General features: G+C 32.1%; 3 protein-coding genes across 3 annotated transcripts; 1 reads left to right on the forward strand and 2 right to left on the reverse strand.

Moving 5' to 3' along the window:
* The first annotated feature begins 2488 nt into the window (after nt 1–2488).
* On the forward strand, nt 2489–4511 carry LOC112940025 (trans-cinnamate:CoA ligase, peroxisomal-like). The gene is made up of 2 exons (XM_004232617.5): nt 2489–2779; nt 2878–4511. The coding sequence occupies exons 1-2, from the start codon at nt 2582–2584 to the stop codon at nt 4378–4380; spliced, it is 1701 nt and encodes a 566-aa protein (XP_004232665.1). The 5' UTR covers nt 2489–2581; the 3' UTR covers nt 4381–4511.
* Nucleotides 4512–8817: 4306 nt separating this feature from the next.
* LOC101265393 (ras-related protein RHN1) lies at nt 8818–13423 on the reverse strand. The gene is made up of 7 exons (XM_004232619.5): nt 13143–13423; nt 12971–13048; nt 12682–12849; nt 12027–12075; nt 11683–11756; nt 10514–10607; nt 8818–9279 (listed from the first exon to the last, which is right to left on the reverse strand). Exons 1-7 carry the CDS (start codon nt 13179–13181, stop codon nt 9179–9181), a joined length of 603 nt encoding a protein of 200 aa, XP_004232667.1. The 5' UTR covers nt 13182–13423; the 3' UTR covers nt 8818–9178.
* An 811-nt stretch (nt 13424–14234) lies between these two features.
* On the reverse strand, nt 14235–19419 carry LOC101264170 (probable polyamine oxidase 4). The gene is made up of 10 exons (XM_004232616.5): nt 18824–19419; nt 17605–17720; nt 17427–17515; nt 17208–17321; nt 16721–16808; nt 16544–16629; nt 16343–16445; nt 15961–16058; nt 15219–15648; nt 14235–14708 (listed from the first exon to the last, which is right to left on the reverse strand). Exons 1-10 carry the CDS (start codon nt 18867–18869, stop codon nt 14391–14393), a joined length of 1488 nt encoding a protein of 495 aa, XP_004232664.1. The 5' UTR covers nt 18870–19419; the 3' UTR covers nt 14235–14390.
* Between the last annotated feature and the right edge of the window lie 4413 nt (nt 19420–23832).

Genomic DNA, 23832 nt, shown 5'->3' on the forward strand with positions numbered 1-23832 from the left:
ACAAAAGTGTCACAGCGGTGGTTAATGAGATGGGTGGAGTCCTTATATGGCTTGGGCAATCCTCCTCCCTTTGAGCTAACTTTTGGGGTGTGACTTAGGCCTAAGACCTAATTTCACATGATATCAGAGCTTAAAGCTTTTCGCTCTCTGAGTATTGATCCAAAAAAATAATAATTAAAAAAAAAAAAACCCAAACGTTGCAATGACCTCTTCTACCAAAAACCATGTCAACCTTCTTACTTCACCAAATAATTGTCGCTTGCTTCATTAAACTTAAGCCACCAAACTACCTCATAAAGAAGATACATATCCCAATTAATCTAAGAAAGCATGCACCTAATTGTGGGTTGCTCAACTGTCAAGGAATGCGAAAAAATCTTTTTAAAAAATATACATTCAAGCACCAAAAACAATTAAATTTTGCTAGAAGCTTAGGTAAAACACCATAACCCACCCTTAATCAATTTGATAATACTCTCACATGCTTTGATACAAAGGAAGAGGAAAAGAAAATGTCATAACAAAATCATAACATGGTATTATCTGCCCAAAAAGACGGGGGAAGAGGAAACAACAACATCAACATATCGAAGCATTGATAAAATAAGTTTTCGCTGGGTATTCAAAGTTATTTTTTTTTGCTGGATATTCGGCAACAACAACATCAACATAAAAATAAGTTTTTGCTGGGTATTTAAAGATTTTTTTTTCTGGATATTCAAAGTAAGCTAGGAGTAACTGTGTCTCTACTCACTAGTGTGAGGGGAAGTGTTGAAGAAAAAGGAAACTGACGATTGGAACCTGTCAAGAGGACAGGTCTAACGCAGTTGACTGACGTTCTGCAACAATTGTTGATGAAGAAGGAAGTTGAAGATTGAAACATGTTGAAGGAACAGGTCCAACGAAACTGACTGGCGAGTTTAGAGTACTGCTAAATTATAGTCACACAAGGATTAGACTACTTATGTTAGTTAGGATTATATTTCGTCTAGAATGAAATTATGATTAGAATTATTTTACAACTAGGATTAGATTACTATTAGAATTATAGTATAATTAGGATATAAATTATTTATAATTGCATTATTATTATTATCATAATAGTAATATGTATTGTATTAGGACTCTAAGTATAGTTAACTTAAGACTCTACAATTCTCTAATATATAAGGAGTATGTACTTAATATTATTATTCATATATTACCAATTTTGATCAACATATCAATTTATCAATACGATCAATATCATCAATATATTAATAAATCTTTGATTTCTCCGTTACTTAAATGTAAGATTTCTACATGAAATTCTACACTCTTCTCTTCCCCTTGAACCTAATAACCTATTTCTTTTTTCTTATTTTCTTATTCAACAATTTCAAAATAAAATTATTGATTGAATCAATTGGTATTTGAATTTGAAAGTGACATATTGGTATTTGAATTTGGTCACATCAAAAGAACTAAAAAGCTCTTCTTGATTGTGTTTGAATTTGGTATTTTTTGTTTCTTCTTTTTGATTCACACCATGCGAAAAGATTCAGTTTTTTAAGGAAAAGATGCACTAGATAGCTCTTCTTAATCATGCTTTTATAGTGAAATTGAGGTAATTTGACTTGGGTCTTGTTTCTTTCTTCCTTTTGGTTCACATTCTTTTCAAAAGATTCATTTTCATGGTGGAGTTGCACTAACAGAGTTGTTCTTGATTGTGTTTTCATGGTGGCATTGAGGAAACCTGAATTGGGTTTTCTTATTTAGTCCTTTTGGTTCATATCCTTTTCAAAGATTCAATTTTTCATAGTGGAGTTACACTAAAAATCTCTATTTGATTGTATTTTAATGGTGATATTGACCAAATTCTATCACAACCAAGAAGAGTTTTTTTAGTTCTAATTGGTACTTAACACAATCAAGAAGAGTTTTTTTTTTATTTCTAATTGGTATTATATTCGTTCGTTCTTGGTTGATTATTGATATGAATATATGTATTATATTTTAGTTATCATTGATTGAGGTTGTGTATGATGATGAGATGAGAATAGGTTATTAGGTTTGAATGGTAGAGAAGAAATGTTCAAATCTTTTAATTTTAATGATTTTTAATTTGGTTTCGGTTAAAAATTGTGGATATGGGTCATATGGTAGAAATTTTTTTGGAGGGTTGAAATTTAAATTTATTCAATAGGAAGATGTCACATAATAAGTAAAAAATAAAAAATTGTTAGTATTAAGGATAATTATGAACCAAAAAGATAAATGAAGAATATTTTAAATCCAATAAATGTACGAGATTATATTTTTAAACTTTTTACTATAGTCCATGAGAATTTTTGGTTCTTTACCTTTGCAAAATAGGAATATAGGAAAGGAAATAAACGAGAATCATGAGGTGATCGACCAAATCAATGTGCACTAAAACGTTTAGGGGGTCAACTAGACAGGGGGCTAAATTTTATATATATAAAGCAGAACCCATCAGCTCCATTTCTTATACAAATTTTCTATACCTCTCCAAAATACAAAGTTGCAAGCCTTTTCCAAAACACATCATTTTATTATTAGTAACAAATTGCAACTTCCCATGGATAATTTACCTAAATGTGGAGCTAATTATGTGCCTCTTACTCCTCTCACCTTTTTAACAAGAGCCTCTAATTCTTATGCCAACCGCACCTCTATTATTTATGCCAATGTTGGCTTCAATTGGCGGGAAACCCATGAACGTTGTTGTCGCCTTGCTTCCTCCCTTCGCTCCTTAAACATTGTCAAGAACGACGTGGTAAGTCTATCTAGTTAATTATCGCGAGTAATTCTCATATATGAGTTCATTGAGATTATGGTCATATATTAATGTGGCTTGATTTTACAATCATGTAGGTCTCAGTCCTTGCACCAAATGTACCCGCCATGTTAGAAATGCATTTTGCTGTGCCTATGGCAGGGGCTGTGCTCAACGCCATCAATACAAGGCTGGACGCTAGAAATGTTGCCCTTATTCTCAAGCACTCCGAAGCCAAGATCTTTTTTATCGACTATGAATACATTGACAAAGCTAAAAAGGCCATTGAAATACTAATGTCCGACTTTCAAATGCCAATGCCTCTTGTCGTTGTCATTGATGACCTTGATTCCCCTACTGGAATCCGGTTAGGGGAGCTTGAATACGAGCAGTTGGTATTCCAAGGCAACCCTGAATATGTCGTTGAGAATATCGATGATGAATGGGATCCAATTACTTTGAGCTATACATCAGGTACAACTTCAGAGCCAAAGGGAGTTGTGTACAGCCACAGAGGTGCTTTTTTAAGCACTTTGAGTTTGATTTTGGGATGGGAGATGGGTACTGAGCCTGTCTACTTATGGTCCCTCCCAATGTTTCACTGCAATGGTTGGACTTTCACGTGGGGAATAGCTGCAAGGGGTGGCACAAATGTTTGTATCCGCAATACAACAGCCCAAGAAATCTACTCCAACATAGCGTTACACAAAGTAACGCATATGTGTGCTGCGCCTATTGTTCTCAGCATAATCCTTGAGGCCAAGCCACACGAGCAGCGTCAAATTATGACCCCGGTACAAGTTTTGGTGGGGGGTGCACCCCCATCAGCACCACTGCTCGAAAAAACCGAGAGGGTGGGGTTCCACGTGGTCCACGCCTATGGGCTCACAGAGGCCACTGGACCAGCTCTTGTGTGTGAGTGGCGAGCCAAGTGGAACAAATTACCAAGGGAAGAACAAGCCAGATTAAAGGCAAGACAAGGGCTGGGCATACTAACACTTGCTGATGTTGATGTGAAGAATATGGAAAGTGTGCCTCGTGATGGGAAAACAGCAGGGGAAATATGCCTGAGGGGAAGCAGTATCATGAAAGGGTACTTAAAGAATGAAAAGGCAAATTCAGAAGTATTCAAGAATGGTTGGTTATTCACAGGGGATATGGGAGTGATTCATCCAGATGGGTATTTGGAAATCAAAGATAGATGCAAAGATGTGATCATATCAGGTGGAGAGAACATTAGCAGTGTAGAAGTAGAAAGTGCAATAATGAAACATCCGTATGTAGTAGAGGCCTCTGTTGTGGCAATGCCACATCCAAGGTGGGGTGAAAGTCCATGTGCTTTTGTTATATTGAGGAAAGACTCAAACTTGAAAGAATCAGATATAATAGCACACTGTAAGAAGAAGTTAGCAGGATTCATGGTACCAAAGAAGGTTCAATTTGTTGAAGAATTGCCTAAAACAGGATCAGGAAAAGTGCAGAAGAATCATTTGAGAGCAGTGGCAAAGACATTTGTGGTGTCTGATCAAACAAGCAAAAGGGAAAAGCCTATAGCACACAATCAAAATCATGAGCAGATTCTTGTTCTGTCTCGTCTCTAGAGATTGAAGAGAAAGACGTTTGGCTTGTTTAATTCTAATCACGTCTCTACTTTGAGTTTACCGTATGCCTTATTTAGTTTTGTAATATTTCAAGAATTTGGTTATAATTTCATCTTCTTCTTTTTTTTTTTTCTCTTAATGTTAGTAGAGAAGAAGGTGATTATAATTATTTGTCGGTAATCACTAACGCCACAATCTATCACTAGTTACCAATCCTCAACCCTATTTTGTTATTTAATCCATAAAAGAGTTCTGCTCCTATAAAAAAAAGTAGAGTAATTTTATGTTGATCAACGAATGTACTCTTCGGGCAGAACTTTACGATGTTGTTGAGCTATTGTAACTAAAAGAGCATAAGTTGAGAATTAGATTGATGGATCGATGCAGATTGTACCACATTTCAGTGAACTTCAATTGCCTTAAAGAGAGCAATGTATACCACCTTAGTATAAATTTTAATTTATTTATTTTCAATTATAATTTATGATATATTTCACTCACATTTTTCTAAAAATTTTGTGCATTACATGTAAAATAATTGTAAAGACATTTCACTTTGGACTATTTAATTAATTTAGAGTCGTATGACGTTGTTGAGCTATTATATTTAGAAGGCCGCATTTCAAGATTATAATGCTGGATAGTGAAGATTATATCGTGTGTAATGGATTTAAATCGCTTTAAAGAGAATGATATATCCACATCTCAAGATAATTATTTATTTATTTCTTTTATTTTCAACTTATTTATGATATATTTCACCCTTACACATTTCGAACATTATATGTAAAATAGTTGTAAAGTCATCTCATTTTCTTATCATAATTTCAAATATTAAATGCTTTCCCTTATTCGTTTATGTGAAGCACAATTATTTCATTTAAATCATGATTTTTGAAGGTCTTTTTTAGGTTCTTAAAACTTGGGGCATAACCAAAGAGGAAAAAGCGAAGTCTCAGTTTGTTTCACTTCAAGGGATTGTTGTAACTTTGAATTATTCTCTGAAAATAAACATGGTTCGAATTTCTTCAATGTTTTTTGAAATGTATCAGTTGATTTGCTGGTCATTCAAGCAGAAATGATTTCCTTTCAATATCTTTTAAGTTAAGATAGTTACGTAAAATATGTCTAATATAACTTATATATATCTCAGGTGTAATTTGCAAATTATGAAAATTTCCCAATGAGAAGTTGCATGTTATTCCGGAGATCTCAAAAGTCAAAACAAAAAGTAAAATATTCTTTGATAATTGGCTAAAGTATCAAATTTGATTCTTCAAGCAGGGCCACACTTCATATAAAATCATGTTATATACTTTGAACTGTCTCTATTTATGCGACTTACTTTTCTTATCAGTTTCATTTTAAAAAATGATATTTTCATATCAAATAACAATTTGTTGGTTATGAAGGGAGATTAGGGCATCATGCAAAAGCTTAAAATTGCAAATCATATAATTAATAAATCAAATGCCAAAAACTTATACTAAAATCAAAATATAATTGTATGAAACTTGGTCAATTGGCCTGCATTTTAAAAACTAATAAAATACATTAAAATTTTAGAGAGAACTATGAGAATAGAAATCTTAGATTTGTAGATATTCAAATTTTTCCTAAAAAGAATAAACCAAATATAGAAGAAAATATTTTCTTTCATAAAAAGTTCTAACATTTATGATAATATTTTAATTTTTCTTTATGAAAGAAAATAAACTTCAAATAAAGTAAGAAAAGTAGAATAAAACTCTAACACATTTTAATTTTGTAATGTTAAATTTATTCTTAATGAAATGATTTATAGACACATAAATATTTATCACTTATTTTAAATCATAAAATTCAAAATTTTTAATTTATTTCTTAAATTACGTATCGAATTAAACTAATTCATATAAAATGGACTACGGTAACGGTACCTATAGTTGGATCCCTTTTTTATACACCACTGACTGGGACAGTGAATTGACATTGTAAACCTGAAACCATACTTCTCTACAGCCTTTTTTAAAGTTTCTGAAAACCATGAATTTGTACAATTAAAAACTATTGAAGATATGCATATATTCTTAAAAAAAAAAAGTAGTTAACGAATAACAACTTTCTTACCAAACTATAAAATTATTAGTAAATTTTTAGTCAGAAAAAATATATATATTATAGAAAATTTTTAGTGGTTGATCAAAAATTTTCACCAAAGAAAAAATCATACTATAAAGAAATAAACACACGAATAACTTAAGAAAATTCAACATACAATACATATATTTTATTTATAAAAATCACTTAACAGTAAAATGTAATTTTTTCATAAAAAAATAATGTCACTTCAACACAAGCGTAGCCTGAATTGGTATAAGATTTGTTTAAACTATAGTTATAGTGAATTAAATTATTTCGATTGTTAATCGTAATACATGTTTCAACTCAAAATTATTTATTTCGAAATCAGATCGTTGGTTGAGATGTCGATATAATTGAGTTTAAAATTCCACATGGCTAATATTTATTTGTTCGAAACGGATTGCCGATTTTTTCTGTCCTCGTATTAAATTAAAGTAAAAAATCTTAATGAAAGAGATTGATTCTGTCCAATAATGTTCACACACATGACTTATTTTTTGGCTGTTTGTAATTATTAATTTATTTTTAAAATAATATATACATTAAAATAATAATACTTGATATAGTGTGTTTATTTTTTTATTTCTATTAATTATGAAGTGAATGGATTAAAATTTAAAATTTTTATGAAGTTTTACATATTTAAATGTAATTAGTTGAAGATACAATAAATTTTAAATAAATTATTTGTTATTAATTTGTTAAAAAAATAATCAAATATAACTTAAAAAAAAAATAACTAACGACAAAAAAATATATATATTTCAAATTTCATTTATGGTGCAAGAGGCAAACATTCAGGTCCCGTCTTGGAACGCCATTAAAATAGTTAGGAAAATATTTTTTTCACTTAGAATTCATGTGGTTGATATAGTTGTCAAGATAAGGAAGGTAATGTTTTTTTTTTTTACAAAAAATAATTATTATTTGTCATTTTTTTATTGGATGAAATAAAAAATATCTTTATTAATTTTTTCCCATAATTTATTCAAATCAAAACAATACTCTCTCCGTTTAAAAAGGGATGACTTAATTTGACTTGGAACAAAGTTTAAGAAAAGAAAGAAGACTTTTTAATCTTGTGGTTATTAATTAAAGTTATGTCAAATGTATCAAAATGTCGTTTAATCTTGTTGTCTTAAACATGTCACGTGAAAAGTTAAAGTTAAAATGTTGCCAAAAAAAGAAACGAGTCATTCTTTTTGAAACAATTAAAAAGTTTATTTTAAAAAATGAATAATGTGTTGGGAGAAAAAAGTTTTTATTATGTTAAGTTTATTTTGAGAAAATAAAAGTAATTGGATTATATGTTAGTGTTAAAAGAAACAAAAGTTATTGCTAGGCAATTTTCCAATATGAATAACAGAGAAGTTACTCTAAGAAGTTCACAATTGTAGTCTTATAAAAATATATTTATAAAATAAATAACAATGCTAAATGGTTTGACTTGGTGTAACTTAATTAAATAATAAATAGGGTGGATTTGAAGGGTTCACCATGAATCTTTTTTGTGACATATTGTTCATTTCTATCTTATTTGTTTGCAATGTGGTTAAGAAGTTAACAACTTTGCTGCCTTGATACTGAATCTTCGTGAAATTAAATTTTAACTTTATGATAGCAGCAAGTTAATCATATTAAAATGGATAAATATATGAAAAAAAACTATTATTCTATTTAGTCTATAGTTTTAAGTTAGAAGAGATTTTGAGTTACATATTACTTGACACAATTTTCAGTAATAGTATTATGCTATGTATTACAAAAATATGATTAGATTGAGTCAGGAAAATATGATTAGATTAAATTAAATATGTGATTAAAATTAATATTTTTCCTCTTTCGTCGACAAGAAATTTTGTTGCTTATCTTTCGAATATACACAGGTCAACTCTTATTTAGTCTAATAGCTCGAAAATTTATATTGGAGAAGTAACTTTAGTATAGCAAGGTCGATCAAAAAGGCAAACATGAATTCTCAAAATTAAGACAAAACACTATATTTGTTCAATCCACTCGATTATTCTTATGAATATTTAAAATTATTTCTAAGATACCAATATTAACTACTACTACGAATTAGAAAAGAAAAATAAAGTTGGCAAAAGTGATGTTTATGAATGTGCATAACACGACAAGACAATATGTCAAATCGAATTTTCAAACGAAAAATAATTGTCTTCAATAATTAATTTTCTTTAATTCGGTCACTGACGTTACGCTTTATGCGTGGATTGAATACATAGAGGTAGTTAGGAGATTATGCGTGCAGTCTCAGATGATCCTTTTTCAAGCTTTACAATCACACCAATATGCTAAAAAGAAACCAAAGCAGGTTATTCAAGATTCAAGGAATAACATAACAGAGTTCGGACTTCATCAGGTGGAAATGAAGAGGTAAAGGTTGAATCATTTACAAAATAGGAAAAGAGAGAAACCAGAAGCATGAGGTGAGGACCAAGCCAACGTGCACTAAATCAGGTGCCTCCTGCCTCTATTAAGGGAACTTCTAAAGAAATCGTTTTCTTCTTTTTTACATATTCTACTCCATATGAACCATGCCACTCCCACTTCCAGACTTCATGTTCATCGGTACAAGCACAGCATGAAAGAACAAGTGAACTCTAGACAAGGATTAGGAAAGGTTCAATGAATTTATGAGAGATGATGATTTTCAAGTACAACATGATGCAGTTCGAGATCCTTCTGCTGGTCTGTTTTCAAGAACCATTCCTGCTGGATTTTGAGTGGGTTGAGCTGTAGGCAACCGTTTAGCTGCAAAATGGCAAACTCCAAAGATTAAGGGAGTCGAAGCAAATAAAAAAGACATGCTATTTTTCTTACACAGAAGTAAAAGACCTACATAAAGTGCAAGCCCTAAAAGAATAAAAGTTTTCAGAATTTTAACCTGCTAGAGTTTAGGCATGTGTAGAAAAATAACTTTAACACTTGTAAAAGACTTGAGATGTTTCTCCCCATTCAATATTAGCATACTTTTAGAAAGATTGATAAAAATGTTGGAGGTCTCCATGTTGGGGCTTGGGACTTCCATGTTGGAGGTCTAGGTTTGAACCCCTTGCCAGCAAAAGCTAGGGATTTGCCTTCTGAGTTGAGCTCGTCGCACCAAGCTTGCCTAGTGCGGGTTACCTCTCCTATGTGGTTTGCGAGCTATTGGATAGGAGTGGGTTTTTACCCTGTGAGCACCCAAAGGGTAGCAGCTGCGGGATTCCGGGTTTCCCTTGTATATATATATATATCACAAACTGTAATAAACATAGGGTAAAATTACTATGCTCGAATTCAGTAAGATAAAATATTTGAGCAAGGTTGAAGGTGGTTTGTTGTGAAAAAGGTGTAGCGAGAACTCATTTTCTTAACAGAGCGAGAAACTCATTAGTCTTTCCAAGCTTTTCCGATTGAAAATGAAGGGGAAAGAGAAATGTACACTGCTCTCTTCTCATCATCCCAAACAACAGGAAGGGAAGAACACTACTTTCAGACAAGTTGAATCCCACAAAGTTCCACTTTACGAACTAAGCTACTGGAGATGCCTAACTATAGTATAAGTAAAACTAGGCTAAAGCAAATAGGCGTGCTTAAAGCTTTAAAGCTAGGTATAACAAGAACTGAGTGCTTCAGCTCACCTTGCTTAGGCAGCACTTAAGTGCAAACACCAAGGCAAGGTTGTTGCACTATCTCCTTTCAACCCTTCGAGTGTAGGTTAAACAATAAGCCTAATGTTTTTTAAATATAATAGTAATCCTATGTTGCTAAACCCGAAAGAAAATAACTTAACATATGATATTAATCGAAGAAAAAGAAACAGATATAATAGGATAAGCACAAGATGACAACCACTGAAGATAAAATTACATTTGACTTGCACCTTAAGATTCAATCACTTGGATGCATAATAATGTTGCCTGCTCTTAATATACCATTAGAAATAAATGAAAAACACACAGAGCAACAAAAGGAAATATTTAAACGAGAAAAGAAATCATCATACCTATTTCATAGAAAATATCATTGACATTCGCAGCAGTTTTGGCAGAGGTCTCCATGAAAAAGAGGCCATTTTCCTCTGCATACAAGCGTGCCTCCTGTAAAATCACCAAGAATACTATCAGGAAAACTGATGTACCAAAACAATGAAGAGATTGAACTACCTCAGTTACTGGATAAGAGAGAAACCTAATAAGGTAACTAAATACAAATCATTAAGCAGAGAAACAAAGAACACTGAGTTCTAATTATCTTCTCTAAGAATTTTCACTATTTATGACTTCCACATTCTCTTCAAATAAAGAGATTGTTTTTAACTTTCAAGGTTCCATAAGAGCATTGACATAGATCTAACAATGCTTAACCACAGCAAATTGCACGTTAGGTTAGGCAATGGATTGAGAACTCATCCCTGTTCCACAATTGAAGAGATTATGTATCACCTAAGAGCCTACGAGTTCATATGGCCTATCTTATAATTGCAACAAACTAAACTAGAATATAGCATTTTCAAAAAAATGAAGGCAGCAGACTTCTCCTCAACAACAACAACATATCCAGTGTGATCCCATAAATGGAGTCTGGAAAAGGCAGAAAGCTTCTCCTCGAGTACTAATTGCATTGAATTAATTTTACCTAAAGTGACTGCCACAAAAAACCTCTGCCTATGAGAACATAGTAAAGCATAGTCAACTCCCAATTGAGATAAAGAAAAGCTGTACTGGTTAGCGCCCAATACAAAAATAGGCTGATTATGATGAAACCTCTGAAGGCGGTAATAGATGTAGAGGATTCATATAGACAACACCAACTTGTTTAGGATTGAAACATACTTGATTCATATTGATTCCCACCAAATGAGTACCTTAGTTTTATATCGTGCTCGGAACTGAAGATCTTAGAGGGTGACTAAATGTTTGGGTCCTCTCAAATCTAGTCCAATACATGATTGGTTAAGAAAGCTTAAGCAATAATAAGCACCAATTACTACTCTTTTTTTTTCAAATGTCAATCTTGTAGATTGGATATGTTGTTAAGCAGAGACTACTAACAATATATCAGAATCTGCATCCAAGAACTGTGATATAAAAACGCTAGGCAAAGACCAATAGGAGGAATGTCAATAAAGGATGATGGGCATGAAACATTGGATAACCAAAAAGTACAACTCACCTCTGCAGGAACGTTCCTTCGATCTTCTAGATCTGCCTTATTGCCAGCAAGAGCCATGATCATGTTAGAATTACCTGCCATGTTATCAAAAAATTGCTTATTTTCCTGAAAACCCATCTAAACAGGGTCGTGATTATTTCAAAACAAAATCTGGATCATCAAAAGTAAAGTTGACACTAGGCAGAAAACCATATAGGAAAAAATAAGAGACATCAAGATGATTTTTCCAGAGTTCTCTAGACATCATAAAACGGAGCTGTCAGGGTTACTCAAAATAGAAAGAAGATAATAACTTTCACTTTTTTTAAATCTATACAGAGCAAGTAGATTAAAGGGATGATCACCTTGCTTCTGCAATTCTTGCACCCATTTCTTTGCCTTTGCAAATGAATCCTAAATTAGCAGAAAATAAAAGAAAACAGCTCAATGTAGATGCATAGACATGTAGACATCCATATTACAGATTTGTGATCATTCAAATCCGAAGCAAGATAAGTAAAGTAAAAGGCAAAGTGAACATAAGCAAGAATTCTCTCTGAATCTCAATTCTATAGAGACCAAAACTGTATCTACTGCTTCTTTCATTTCATGAGAAGTCCTTCCACCACTAAGGAACAAAATTTTCTAGGATACGAGATACTCGAAAACCATAAACTGCATTTTGTGCACTTTTTCGTTTGACACTACTGAATTGGACATTTAATACCTTAACCTTCCAAATTTGAGAAAAAAAGGCGACCTCCTCATAAGGGGGTTGATTTATTGACAGAGAAAATCATATGGAGACCAGCATTAGTTTTTTTTCCGCCTGTAATTAGCTCCAAAATCTACTCTTTTCAACCTTAAAAATGCATGAAGTAAAGCAGCCATTACTCCTATCTCTTTTCACATGCACAACCAATATATTTATCAAGTAAAACAATTTAAGAAGGCCAACAACGAAAGCACTTGTATTGACCCATTTGAATTCCAAATTCTCCCAATTAAACAGTCTCTTACCGAGCTAGTGATATCATAGACAATAATAGCAGCTGCAGCGCCTCTATAATACATAGGTGCTAAGCTATGGTACCTCTCCTGCCCAGCAGTATCCCATATCTCAAACTTCACCGTAGCATTATTAACTGCCAATGTAGACGAAAAGAAAGCCGCCCCAATCGTCGATTCCTGTAATATCAACAAAATCAACTTTGAATACCGGATTGTAAATCAACACCCATAAACTCAAAAATTACAAAACCCTAAAAATGTCAAAATTGAAAGGTCGAATGAAAAGAAAGAAGAATACTTGAAATTCAAGGAATTGGCCCTTTATGAATCGTATAACCAAGCTTGATTTACCAGCTCCCATGTCACCTAACAATACCTAAAAGAAAAATCAAATAGAAATTTACGGTAAAAGATTTAAAGCTGTAAATTCAAATTCATTCTCATACGCATGGATCAAAAAAAAACTTTACAAGTTTTGCATTCAGATTGGTGTGCCCAGTGGATGCCATGAATAAAATTTGTAAAAAAAATAAGGAAGAAAAATGGAGAATTTAGAGAGGGAGAAGGGATCTGTTGTTTTCTTAATGCAAAGTGAAGAAGAAATAGTAACAAAATGTTGTTGTTGTACACCAAATGTTAATAATTCCACTGTTCTATTTGGACTTTTCTTATCAGCCACCGACCAGACCTTTTTTTTTTCTCTCTGAAAAAGAAAAAAAAGTAGAGTAATAAAATTGGTTTGCCATAATTTATTATTTTAGAAGTAGTCATGAATTTTTTATTATTATTTAATCCTCTTAACAAATTATAATAGTCGTTGCGATTTGATCGTTTATTTTACCGGATCATTATGATCTTTCAATATTTGTAATTAGAATTTTAACAATTAAATGATTTTAAATTCGTTATAACTATTATGATTAATTGTTTAGAAATTTTATCCACAGAATTTTTTCATTTTGTTTTCTTCTATCAACAAACGCATAAAAAAATACTCGGTAGATTTATTAAAATTTCTTTAATCATAAATAAGTAATAAATTTTCCTTTTCTTTCGCTCTAAAAGTAACTAGGACCAAATTTAGTCATGTTTCGTTGGAACATAGGAAGAAAATTAAAAAGGAGGAGGAAGAGAAAGTTAGGTGGATGTGTGTATTTTGGGGTCAAAAGTTAAATATTAGCCCTTTAAAAGGCCACCCTGCTTAAATTTCTGTTTTTTCTTTCTTTTTGGATGATAAAATGACTGACCAACCTAATTGGGCCCAGTAATTTTAGGTTGGCCTTGGCTGCACAAGCCCAATGTCTGCAGTCTCGCAAAATGTTTTCCCCCAAAGCAGACCTCTCGTTCTTTCTAATCTTTTTTTTCCTTTTTTCTTCTTTTTGGTTTGTGTAATTTGATTAAGAATCAAACTCAAATGGTAAATAATTTGGGTTTTTAATGTGATTCATTCAAAGGGAAATGCTTGTGCAATGCTTTCCAATACAAATTTCCTATTCAAGGATAATGAAAACATAATAAACAACTAATTGTTCCGACAGAAGAAATAATAAAACTCTCAGACATGGTCAATTAAAAAGTCTGACATATATATATATAGTTTGAATATTTCAGTTGCACGGAGACATAATCGTTAATTTATTCATACAAGGTAATAGTACAAACTGGAACAAACTACATAAGTTACTTGAAATGTAACTTGCAAATTCAGAGAAGATATATCACATTCTTGAGATTTGGAGAGGAACTGCTGCTTCAAGGGTCTCCTCCCTAGAGGAAACAGCCTGAACCATTTCCAGACTTCCATGTCTTTTGATGAGATGTCGGCGGCACGTTTCACCAGCCATAATTCCAGCTTCATACGCACCATGAACCGACCCTTGATGATCATCACTGCTCACAGCTTCCCCTCCAAAGAATAGATTACCAATTGGTGCCCGAAGCCTATCGTAAGCATCCGTTGGTTTTCCAACCAAGTCATAAGAATAACATCCAAGGGTGTCTGGATCCGTACCCCAGTGAGATACAAGATACTGAACCTGTAAAATATACCGGATGATTTACAAGAGCGCTTACAGGTGCTTTTGTGCTAGCATTCTCTGATTACTCAACACTGCTTTAGCTAAGTTTACGTTATAGGAGTGTTAGACAAACAAATGCAGATTTGCTTATAGTTTGCCGTAATTAATGAAAGGAATATGCATCACTTCCCTTATTTATTCAATGTAGAAAGACAATTTTTGAAGTAAAATAAGAAATGAAAGAAAGTGATAAGAGGATGGAGGTGCTTCCTCATTTTCCCTTCTACTTCTATATTTCGCTCTTTTCTATCGGATTGTTTTACCTTTTTACGTTAAAAGTACAGTGAAAATGAACAATTACCAAACTGTAATAAACTAATAATCGACATGGTGTGAACTCACCAATTGAACCAAAAATAGACCAAAGTAAACTATCATGTGCGCAACACTATTGAAATTCAGTCCTTTCTCATGCATGTACTAGCTAAGACTTGTAATTCAATTGGTGTAGAAGCAGAGATTACTTACAGGCTTAGTGGCATCAGGGAACATCTTCTTCAACTGCAACATTGCAAACTCAGCAGCAGATTCATCTGTTAATTTCTCGAGGTCACAAGCAAGTCTTCCAGCAGCCATGTAAACAAGGACCCGATGTCCTGTTGCCTTGTGGAGATTAAGAAAATAACCGCAAGCATATGAAGTGGGTGCAACAACACCTAACAATTCTACGTTTGGCCAAAATACATTATCAAATCGTAATGCAATCTTGTTTTCATTGCCTACACCAAGATCTGCTATTGCAGATTGTTTCCATTCTGGCAGTTTTGGCTCAAACTCAATCAAGTTGGCTTTCAGAACACCTAGAGGCACAGTTATAATAGCAGCATCTGCAATAAAATTTCTCCCATCCTTAACTGTAACCATCACCTTGTTATACCCATTTGTAATCCTCTTGACCCTGGTAAAATTAGATCCATACAAAACAGTTTAGTTTCTTCAAAATAAACAAAAGTTGGAAAAATACCATAGAGGAAAGATCATTTATGGCTGTAGAGCTGTAACTAAAAAGAAATCTCCATGGAGGAAAGGAACAACATTTTGTTTTAAATATCTTAGGAAATCAAGTAACCAAAGGTGTAAAAAAGTTGACCTCATTTCTTAAATAGAAACAGGATTGAAAGAGTTCATATGGTTTTACAGTCATTGCAGCTATATCGAGAAACAAAGAGAAAAAGTAGAACTTCCGCATATTGGAGAAACCCATTTGCACCTGTGATTTAAACGGATATCAATGTCTTTTGATAAGGCCTTTATGACTGGGTTGTAACCTTGCACCATAAGACCATGACCACCAGTGAGAACTTGTTCCTGCATAAAAAGTTTAACTATCAATATTACTCGCCTAAAACAATACAATTGTTCAAATGTTTTCAAAAATTATCTATCAAATGATTGTGCCCAATTTGCAATGTGGGAATAAGTCAAAATAAGTGACTGCTATCAATAGCAGCATCTTGTAAAGCCCTTGTTTTAATCTTTGAGAAGTTACTTATTTCGAAATAAGACCTTATCTGAGCAAGATAATGAAATTGGGAACTGCATCAAACACCCAATAAACTGCTTATAATAACAGTAAATGAAAAAACGCTTGCCTGATCCCAGGTTTTCAGAGAGATCGTGTCTGCATCCGCAGCGAACCATGCCTCCATTCTGCATATGTACCATTGCAACACCTCATGGGAAAGTCCTTCTTGCCTGCATTACAAATAACACAATATGTATGCGCATGTATAACTTCATTCCACTTCCAACAGACAATAGCAGACCACATGAGAAACATTTTCTCTGCATACCTCAATTCTGGATGCCTGTCCAGTACAATAGATATTGCTTGAAGAACTGACAAGTCATGACTATGCTCATTCCTCACTTTCTCAGTCTGCATAAGCAATACAAATAATCAGCACTGGTCTCTTTTTAAAATCTTAGGAGGAACTGCATTTTTGAGTAGTTTAAAGTTAAAGATCAACCTCGCTGAGGATTTTCTTGAAAACTTCTCCAACTTGAACAACTGTGTTTTGAGGAACTTGATGACCATCCATGTCAAACAGCATGTAACTATTGAACGGAAAACACGATTAAGCTCTTGACTGAGTTAATAGAATCTTTATTTAATTTGCACAGAAAAATAAAAAAAGAACAGAAAAAAGAGCAGAGGCTAAAATTCAGGAAATGCAGGAGACTTTGAAACCAGACCACATTGGAACTCTGGAGGCAACTAAATTTCATTCCACCCAGGCCAATTGTAAGTCCTTTTTTTATTTAAATTCAAAACAAACTACCAAATTTGTTAGTGTCAATATTCTGATTAGTTGAATCAGGATGATGTTATAGAAAGTAAAAATTTAACACCTATATCTAACAAGAGAGAGAGAGAGAGAGTGAACAAACAAAAGAGGGAAAATGCAGACTAATTCATGATAAAATCATTTGTTCAATGTATGTCATCCAGGTTACCTTTCTAAGTCATGGTCATACAGCACTGAGTTGTCACCACTAGTGCGATATAGGGTGAGCCCTAATCGACGTATCAATGGAGCCAACGGATTCTCATCACACACCCCGTGGAGCCTGAAAGAATGTTTAATGATCAGAGTCAATTAATTGCAGATTGGAAAGTTATAATCTTCCAGATCTGGGAAGATAATTTTGGAGGAAAAGTTTAAATTCCCTCACCATGATGCTCCCATATCAACTGGGCAACCAAATGAGTAGTCGGTATGTATGCGACCACCCAGTCTATCCCGTGACTCCAATAAGAGAACCTGGACAAATATTGAAAGTGTCGTTTTTAAGAATGAAAGAATAAAAGGTTGTTACATGTGAAAGAGTTAGAAAGCCTGAGTATACCCACCTTAAAAGATGCATTGTGAAGGAAACGCGCAGCAGCTATCCCTGAGATACCTCCACCAATTACAATTACAGACGGAGCTGAACTATGCAGCCTACCTAAGCGGGGTGGTAAAATGCCTAGTCAAGCAAAAGAAAGGAGCAAATTAAGTTCCACCGATAGAAATCACTAGAATAAGCAATATGATGGACATGAATATAAAGTTCTTCATTTATACTTCAACACTCCCAACAAAGTAAAAACAAAATGTTTAACGTGAAGAATTAAGATAAGAATAAAATTCCTCATGAGTAGACAATCAAAATGCATGTAACTCAAAGTTTCTGGAAGAGAAAATCTAACATCAAATTTTAAATTCAAGTAAACATTCATTTATTGATATCTGCGGAAGCCGTCTAAGAGAAATTTTCATAGTCCAAAGAGTTGTCCATTTAATAATATCCAAACATGGAGCTGCTGCATAACACCATCTTAATCGTTGTTAAAAAACCAGACGAATGAAAGATAATTATAGCATCATTTATGTCAAACAGAACAATTCTATCCTAAGTAAGACTTGTACTACTATGACGAGATATAATTATTTTATAGTTCTTTCAAGCTCAAAGTGATATCAACAACATCTGAAATATGAAATAAGACATAATGCTTGTTTTATCAACATTTTACCCGAGGTAATTCACTTCCCATTTTATAATGTCCGAAGAGGGTAAGACACTTTTGTGTCTATTGTCCACAACCAATCCTTACTTGAATGACTTCAGGCTTTGCACATGTATCAATCAAGAGAATTTTGTTTGGCAGGAAAAGAAAAACAGAAATTCTAGTCGGTCTTGAAACAATTGCACATGGAGCTGCTAGCATAGCATCATCTTTATCTTTGGTAGATTACCGGACGAATGAAATATAATTCTAGCATCATCTATGTCAAAATTTAACAATTCTATCCGAATTAAGACTTTTACTACTATGACTTCAAAGATTTCATAATCAGTAAGTTCTTCTGTGTTTTGGTTTCTTGTTCGTCTTTTACTTAGTACTAATTCATTTAGCTCGACAATGCCGCAATGGTTAAAATATCATACTCATTTAAACACAATCAGATGACATCAAATAGAGTAATCATTAATTGGAAAAACCACAGGTCCTAGTTACAGCTCAAGTGAAATAGAAATGATTATTTCATGAATTAAACAATATTGGAGTAAAATAGGGAACTCACCGTCAAATAAATTGCTGGAACCAGAATCATCATCTTTGATTTCCATGAAATCCGTGAACAAAAACGCCGACGTTGTTTAAATCGGGAGAGAAGAGTGAATGTTTTTGAACAGAGGAAAAAAACAGAGAAGGGAGGTGATTGTGAAGTAAATTACGGTTGTATAGGAATCAAGAAATTAGAAATTAATTGAGATGAATGATAAAGCATGAAGATAAGAAGGCCGGCAATGAAGCGGCTGAGATTAGAAGAAGACCGTAGCTTATCAAGCCAGCTCATAATCATAACCTGGATCAAATATCAACGCAACAAATCCTCCACAATTGATCGAAGATTTTTGCTTCGTTTGCATAGATCGACCAGAAATTAATCTCTGAATCGTAGTACGTCTCTCTCTAGATCTCAATAGTGAATAATCTCTCTTTCTCTCTCTATAAGGAAGAGTCTGGAAAAAATTGTAATGAAGCAACAAAATGGTGGATGTAATATGGTGATGTATTTATATCGATGAACGGAGTTATATGAGCATACAACTGGAAGCCAGCGCGTAATGCATGACATGTTCGCTTCACGTGAGCTTCCCTTTTCTTTTTTCACCTATTGAAGAGTAAAAACAAAAATATTACCATTCTCTTGTTTCTTTTTTTTAAAAAAAAATTAAATTTTTTTAAAATTAATTTAAAAAAGAACTATTTTTTCTTTTTTTACTAACATTTTAACTATAACTTTTCGCTTGTCAGATATTTTAGGACATCTTTAATATGAATTAAGTTTAAACTTTGTATCAAGTCAAACTAGATCATTTTTTATGAAACGAAAGGAGTATCTCATTATAATTACTCCTACTAGTTCTAATTATTTGTTCATTTTTCTTTTTTAATTGTTCTTAATTAGTTGTCAAATCAAAGGACCAAAAGAAATCTATTATACACTTGATTAATTACTTTAAAAAAATATTAACTTCTCAAAAAGTTAAGTTTTCAATCTATTCACTTTATAACTAATACGATAAAATTGTAAAGACACTATATTAATTATTATTTTCTAATTTAGAAGTCGAGTAATTAGGAGAAAAGTGAGTGTCACAATTTAAAAACATATAATATTTAATTACATTAAGAAATTATTTTAAGTAACTAACTATATATAAAATTTAAATTCGTGACAAATTTACACTGTTAATATATTACATTATGCACAAAATAGCCAACAACTCAAAGTTATTAATGATGGTCTGTTTTGATCAAGCTTTTAAAAGCTAAATGATATTTTTTATCAAAATAATTTTTTAAAAGAAAATCGTTTCACCAACAAAAATAATATAGTAGTAGTGGAAGCTGTTTTTTGTTATGGGAAATATTCAATAAATTTCTAAGTTTTTCTTTTGAAAAAAACATTAGTAGAACATTAATTATTTTTCAGGATAAATAATTCTTTATCATAAAATTTATACTTTTCAAGTTATTCCTCGTTAGTTAATTAAATGTATATATCTTTTAATTTAAGGATATTTGTACAAAATGACAAATTAATAATATAAAATAAATACATCGTTGTGTTACATAGCAAACTGTTTGTCCGTCTCTCTCTCCCACGTATTTAACCTTTTTCGGATTTCACTTATCTTTTCCTTTATTTATTTTTCTCACTTTCTCCTTTAAAAATAGTATTTCAACTATAAATTATAAAAATAATCCTCCCTGTTTAATTTTATTCTAATTCTAATCCTTAATAATTATATTTTCCTATATAAAATTATATTTTTTATAAATTATAAATATCTCACATATTATCTAATCAGTTCTCTCATATACTTTAAATGACTTCTCTCGCAAAACCAAGAATAAAAAGAGAATTTCATCCAAGGACAATGCATGAATATAACGGTGGGATTGTGGGAACAAATAGATAGCTAACAAACGACTATTGTGCTAAAAATGCTCATATTTCTGTCAGTTTGGCTGGAATTGGACTGAAGCAAATGAAAGGGAATCAGAATTATTGAGTAGTTTATATATATATATATATATATATATATATATATATATATATATATATATATATTTTTATTATTATTATTTCTTTATTTTTGCTTATATGTATAAAATAAAAGGCCAAATATATACGCAGGTCCCTAAAGTTGTTTGCGCTTTTCCCCCAGGTACCTCAACTAACCAAGATTTCTATTAAATCCTTTAACCCACTATAATTTGATCCATTTAAATATTCTTGACTGATGTGGAGCCAAACGTGATCTCACGTCCTTTAAGTGCGTGCAGACTCTTTAAAAACGCTGATGCGGATCTTAAACCCACCCACCAACTATCTTCTTCCCCCTTTTAACCCTAATTTCTCCCATTCTTCCATTTTTTCTCCTCTTTTATTTCTCTTCATCATTATTTCTCCTATTTAGCTCATTATATTATCTCTTTTTCATTGATTTCTTCTTAATCATCAAGTTCCAATGTAAGAATTTCACTTTTATCACTATAAAATCTAAGAATTTCATCACTTTAATCACTTTAAAATCTAAGAATTTCACTTTAATCACTTTAATCCACTCGAAATCACTTTAAAATCTAAGAATTTCAGCTGTAAAAGTCATTGAAAGGGAGAGATTCTTAGGGTTTTCTCGTTTAGAAACGGGTTAGAAGTGATTTGAGGGGAAATTGATTTTTAGGTTTGATGACTTAATATGTGGCACTGACGTGTAATTGGGTTGGAGTGTATTGGTCAAAATTTCCACGTGGGGAAGGATCATCTCACGCGCCTAATTACCAAAAATAATTTATTAAAATTTGGCTCCACATCAGCCAAGAATATTTAAAAGGATCAAATTACAGGGGATTAAAGGATTTAATATGAATCTTGGTTAGTTGAGGTATCTAGAGGGAAAATGCGAACAACTTTAGGGACCTGCATATGTATTTGGCCAAAATAAAATAAATTAATTTACGATGAGTCACCCATCTATGGGCACAACTGTGCGCAAGTGTGAGACCAACAATCCACTTGTGATGATGGTCCAGCACCCCGCAGTAGGGTAAGATTACGTACATAAATTTTATTAACAAAATTTAATCATCAATTTATCAAAAATATCAAGAAATTACAAATTTCATTTGTAAGTTTTCAAACTTAAAGAAACCCTAACGGTGGATTTTTTTAATTCCTTCTTAGCTGTATAAATAAAGCAAATCGATTAGAGGGTTTAAGAACCAATACTATATAAATCTACTACTGTCGATAAACATAAATATCAGTATCTCTCAATCAATTTCTAAGCACCAAAAAATGAAAATCATTGTTACTATAATATAAACTAAGAAATTATTATATTTTCCTTGTATATAAAATTATATACTAAATGAAATAATTAGGACAAGATGTTAACATTTTCATCATAAGCTTGGACTAGTTATGATATATTCGCGATAAATTATGATATGTCTTTGCTGTAGATGGAAAAGTTACCTATCAAATTAGGTTTAATTAGGTTGTGTAATAATTAATTTGATCCAATTAACTGTCTCTAATAATTAACATAGTAAAATTATAATATTATCCTTATTAATTATGATTTTAAAAATGATGGATTAAAATTTAGAAATTTCTAAAAAAATTAAATAAGAATATAATAAAAAAACTTTTTTTGTCCTTTTTTGATTTGTCAAAATAGACAAGTAATAGAAATAATTAAAAGAGAAAATATGAATAAGTAAATAGGGACTACTAAACATTACTTAATCCACTATGTGCAGCAGACATTTATTAGTGGGATTAGTTAGACACACACTAATTAATTATATAGGAAAGTATAATTAAGAAAATAATTAGCAAATTAAAAAATAGACAACAACTTTCGGCTTTCATTCAACTAGGACCAATATACAAGAGCCGCCTATTCAACATGTTAAAAATCATCTTGGGCTTCATCTAAACCCCTTTAATAAAAAAATATATTGTATTTTAAAAGTATATTTTTTTTAAAAAAAAGTATGTTGATTTTGAACTTTCTGAATATATGATTAGAGATTGATTTAGTGATTGAGGTGTTCAAAACTCACTTTGTCAAGATCAAATCTTAGGCACTACTCGAACCTTCCTAATGAAAATTATGAATCCGCCAGTGGGAATGAATGAGTCTCATATTCGATCTCTAGAAATGAAAGTCTATTAATTGAAAATATCGCCTTAAAAAATAAGTCATATAATATATTCGAATATATAATTTAATTAAACCTCACTACCATTACATATGTGATACTGAGCAGAAAACAAAACAAAACAAAAAGAAGTCATTATCAGGTTGGCAATTTGATTCACTTTTGAAGACTATGAATAGATGAAGACAAAGTGTTGTCGCTGAATTTTCCAGAGCAAAATCAGACCTAACATAACTAGAGGACAACTTGTAGTTACGTGTGGACAAAGTTGTGCTGACTCCTTGAGAGCTTGACCTAACAGCCTCACGTTCTCCATTAATTAAATATCTTTCTTTTTACAGTGAATATTCTATCTTCTATATAGAAAAATATCTATTACTACTTTGGACAATTTTCTTGAATTTAACAAAAATGTAATTACAGTGATAGTTGCTTTTGCCCTAAAATGAAATTGAGTGGAAAAGGTTGTCAAGAAACAACCACTGTCCATTTAATTTTAGGGGACTACATTAAAGTAGGACAAGAAGATCATAGAGTATAATTGGCAATATAAAATTAATAAGTACTCAATAATCCACTTATCGATTAGTTAAGTGCGTGGATTTAATCCTTGTTTGGAAATCGCAAAGAACCTTCTCCTCGTTATAATTAACAACTCTAACTATAGTTGTCTTGCTAGATTGGAATGTTAACTTATCAATGACTTCCCATTTTCTTTTGGAGGTGACTGTATGTCGATTCATTTACTTCTAAATATAGTATTTGTGGTAGCCGCTGGGTATAATCATTTGGCCAATTTTCAAATTATGTATAACTCTTTTTCATTTTACTCGACTATTTAAACAA

This window comes from Solanum lycopersicum, chromosome 2, assembly GCF_036512215.1.
Source record: "Solanum lycopersicum chromosome 2, SLM_r2.1".
Taxonomy (NCBI): Eukaryota; Viridiplantae; Streptophyta; class Magnoliopsida; order Solanales; family Solanaceae; genus Solanum; species Solanum lycopersicum.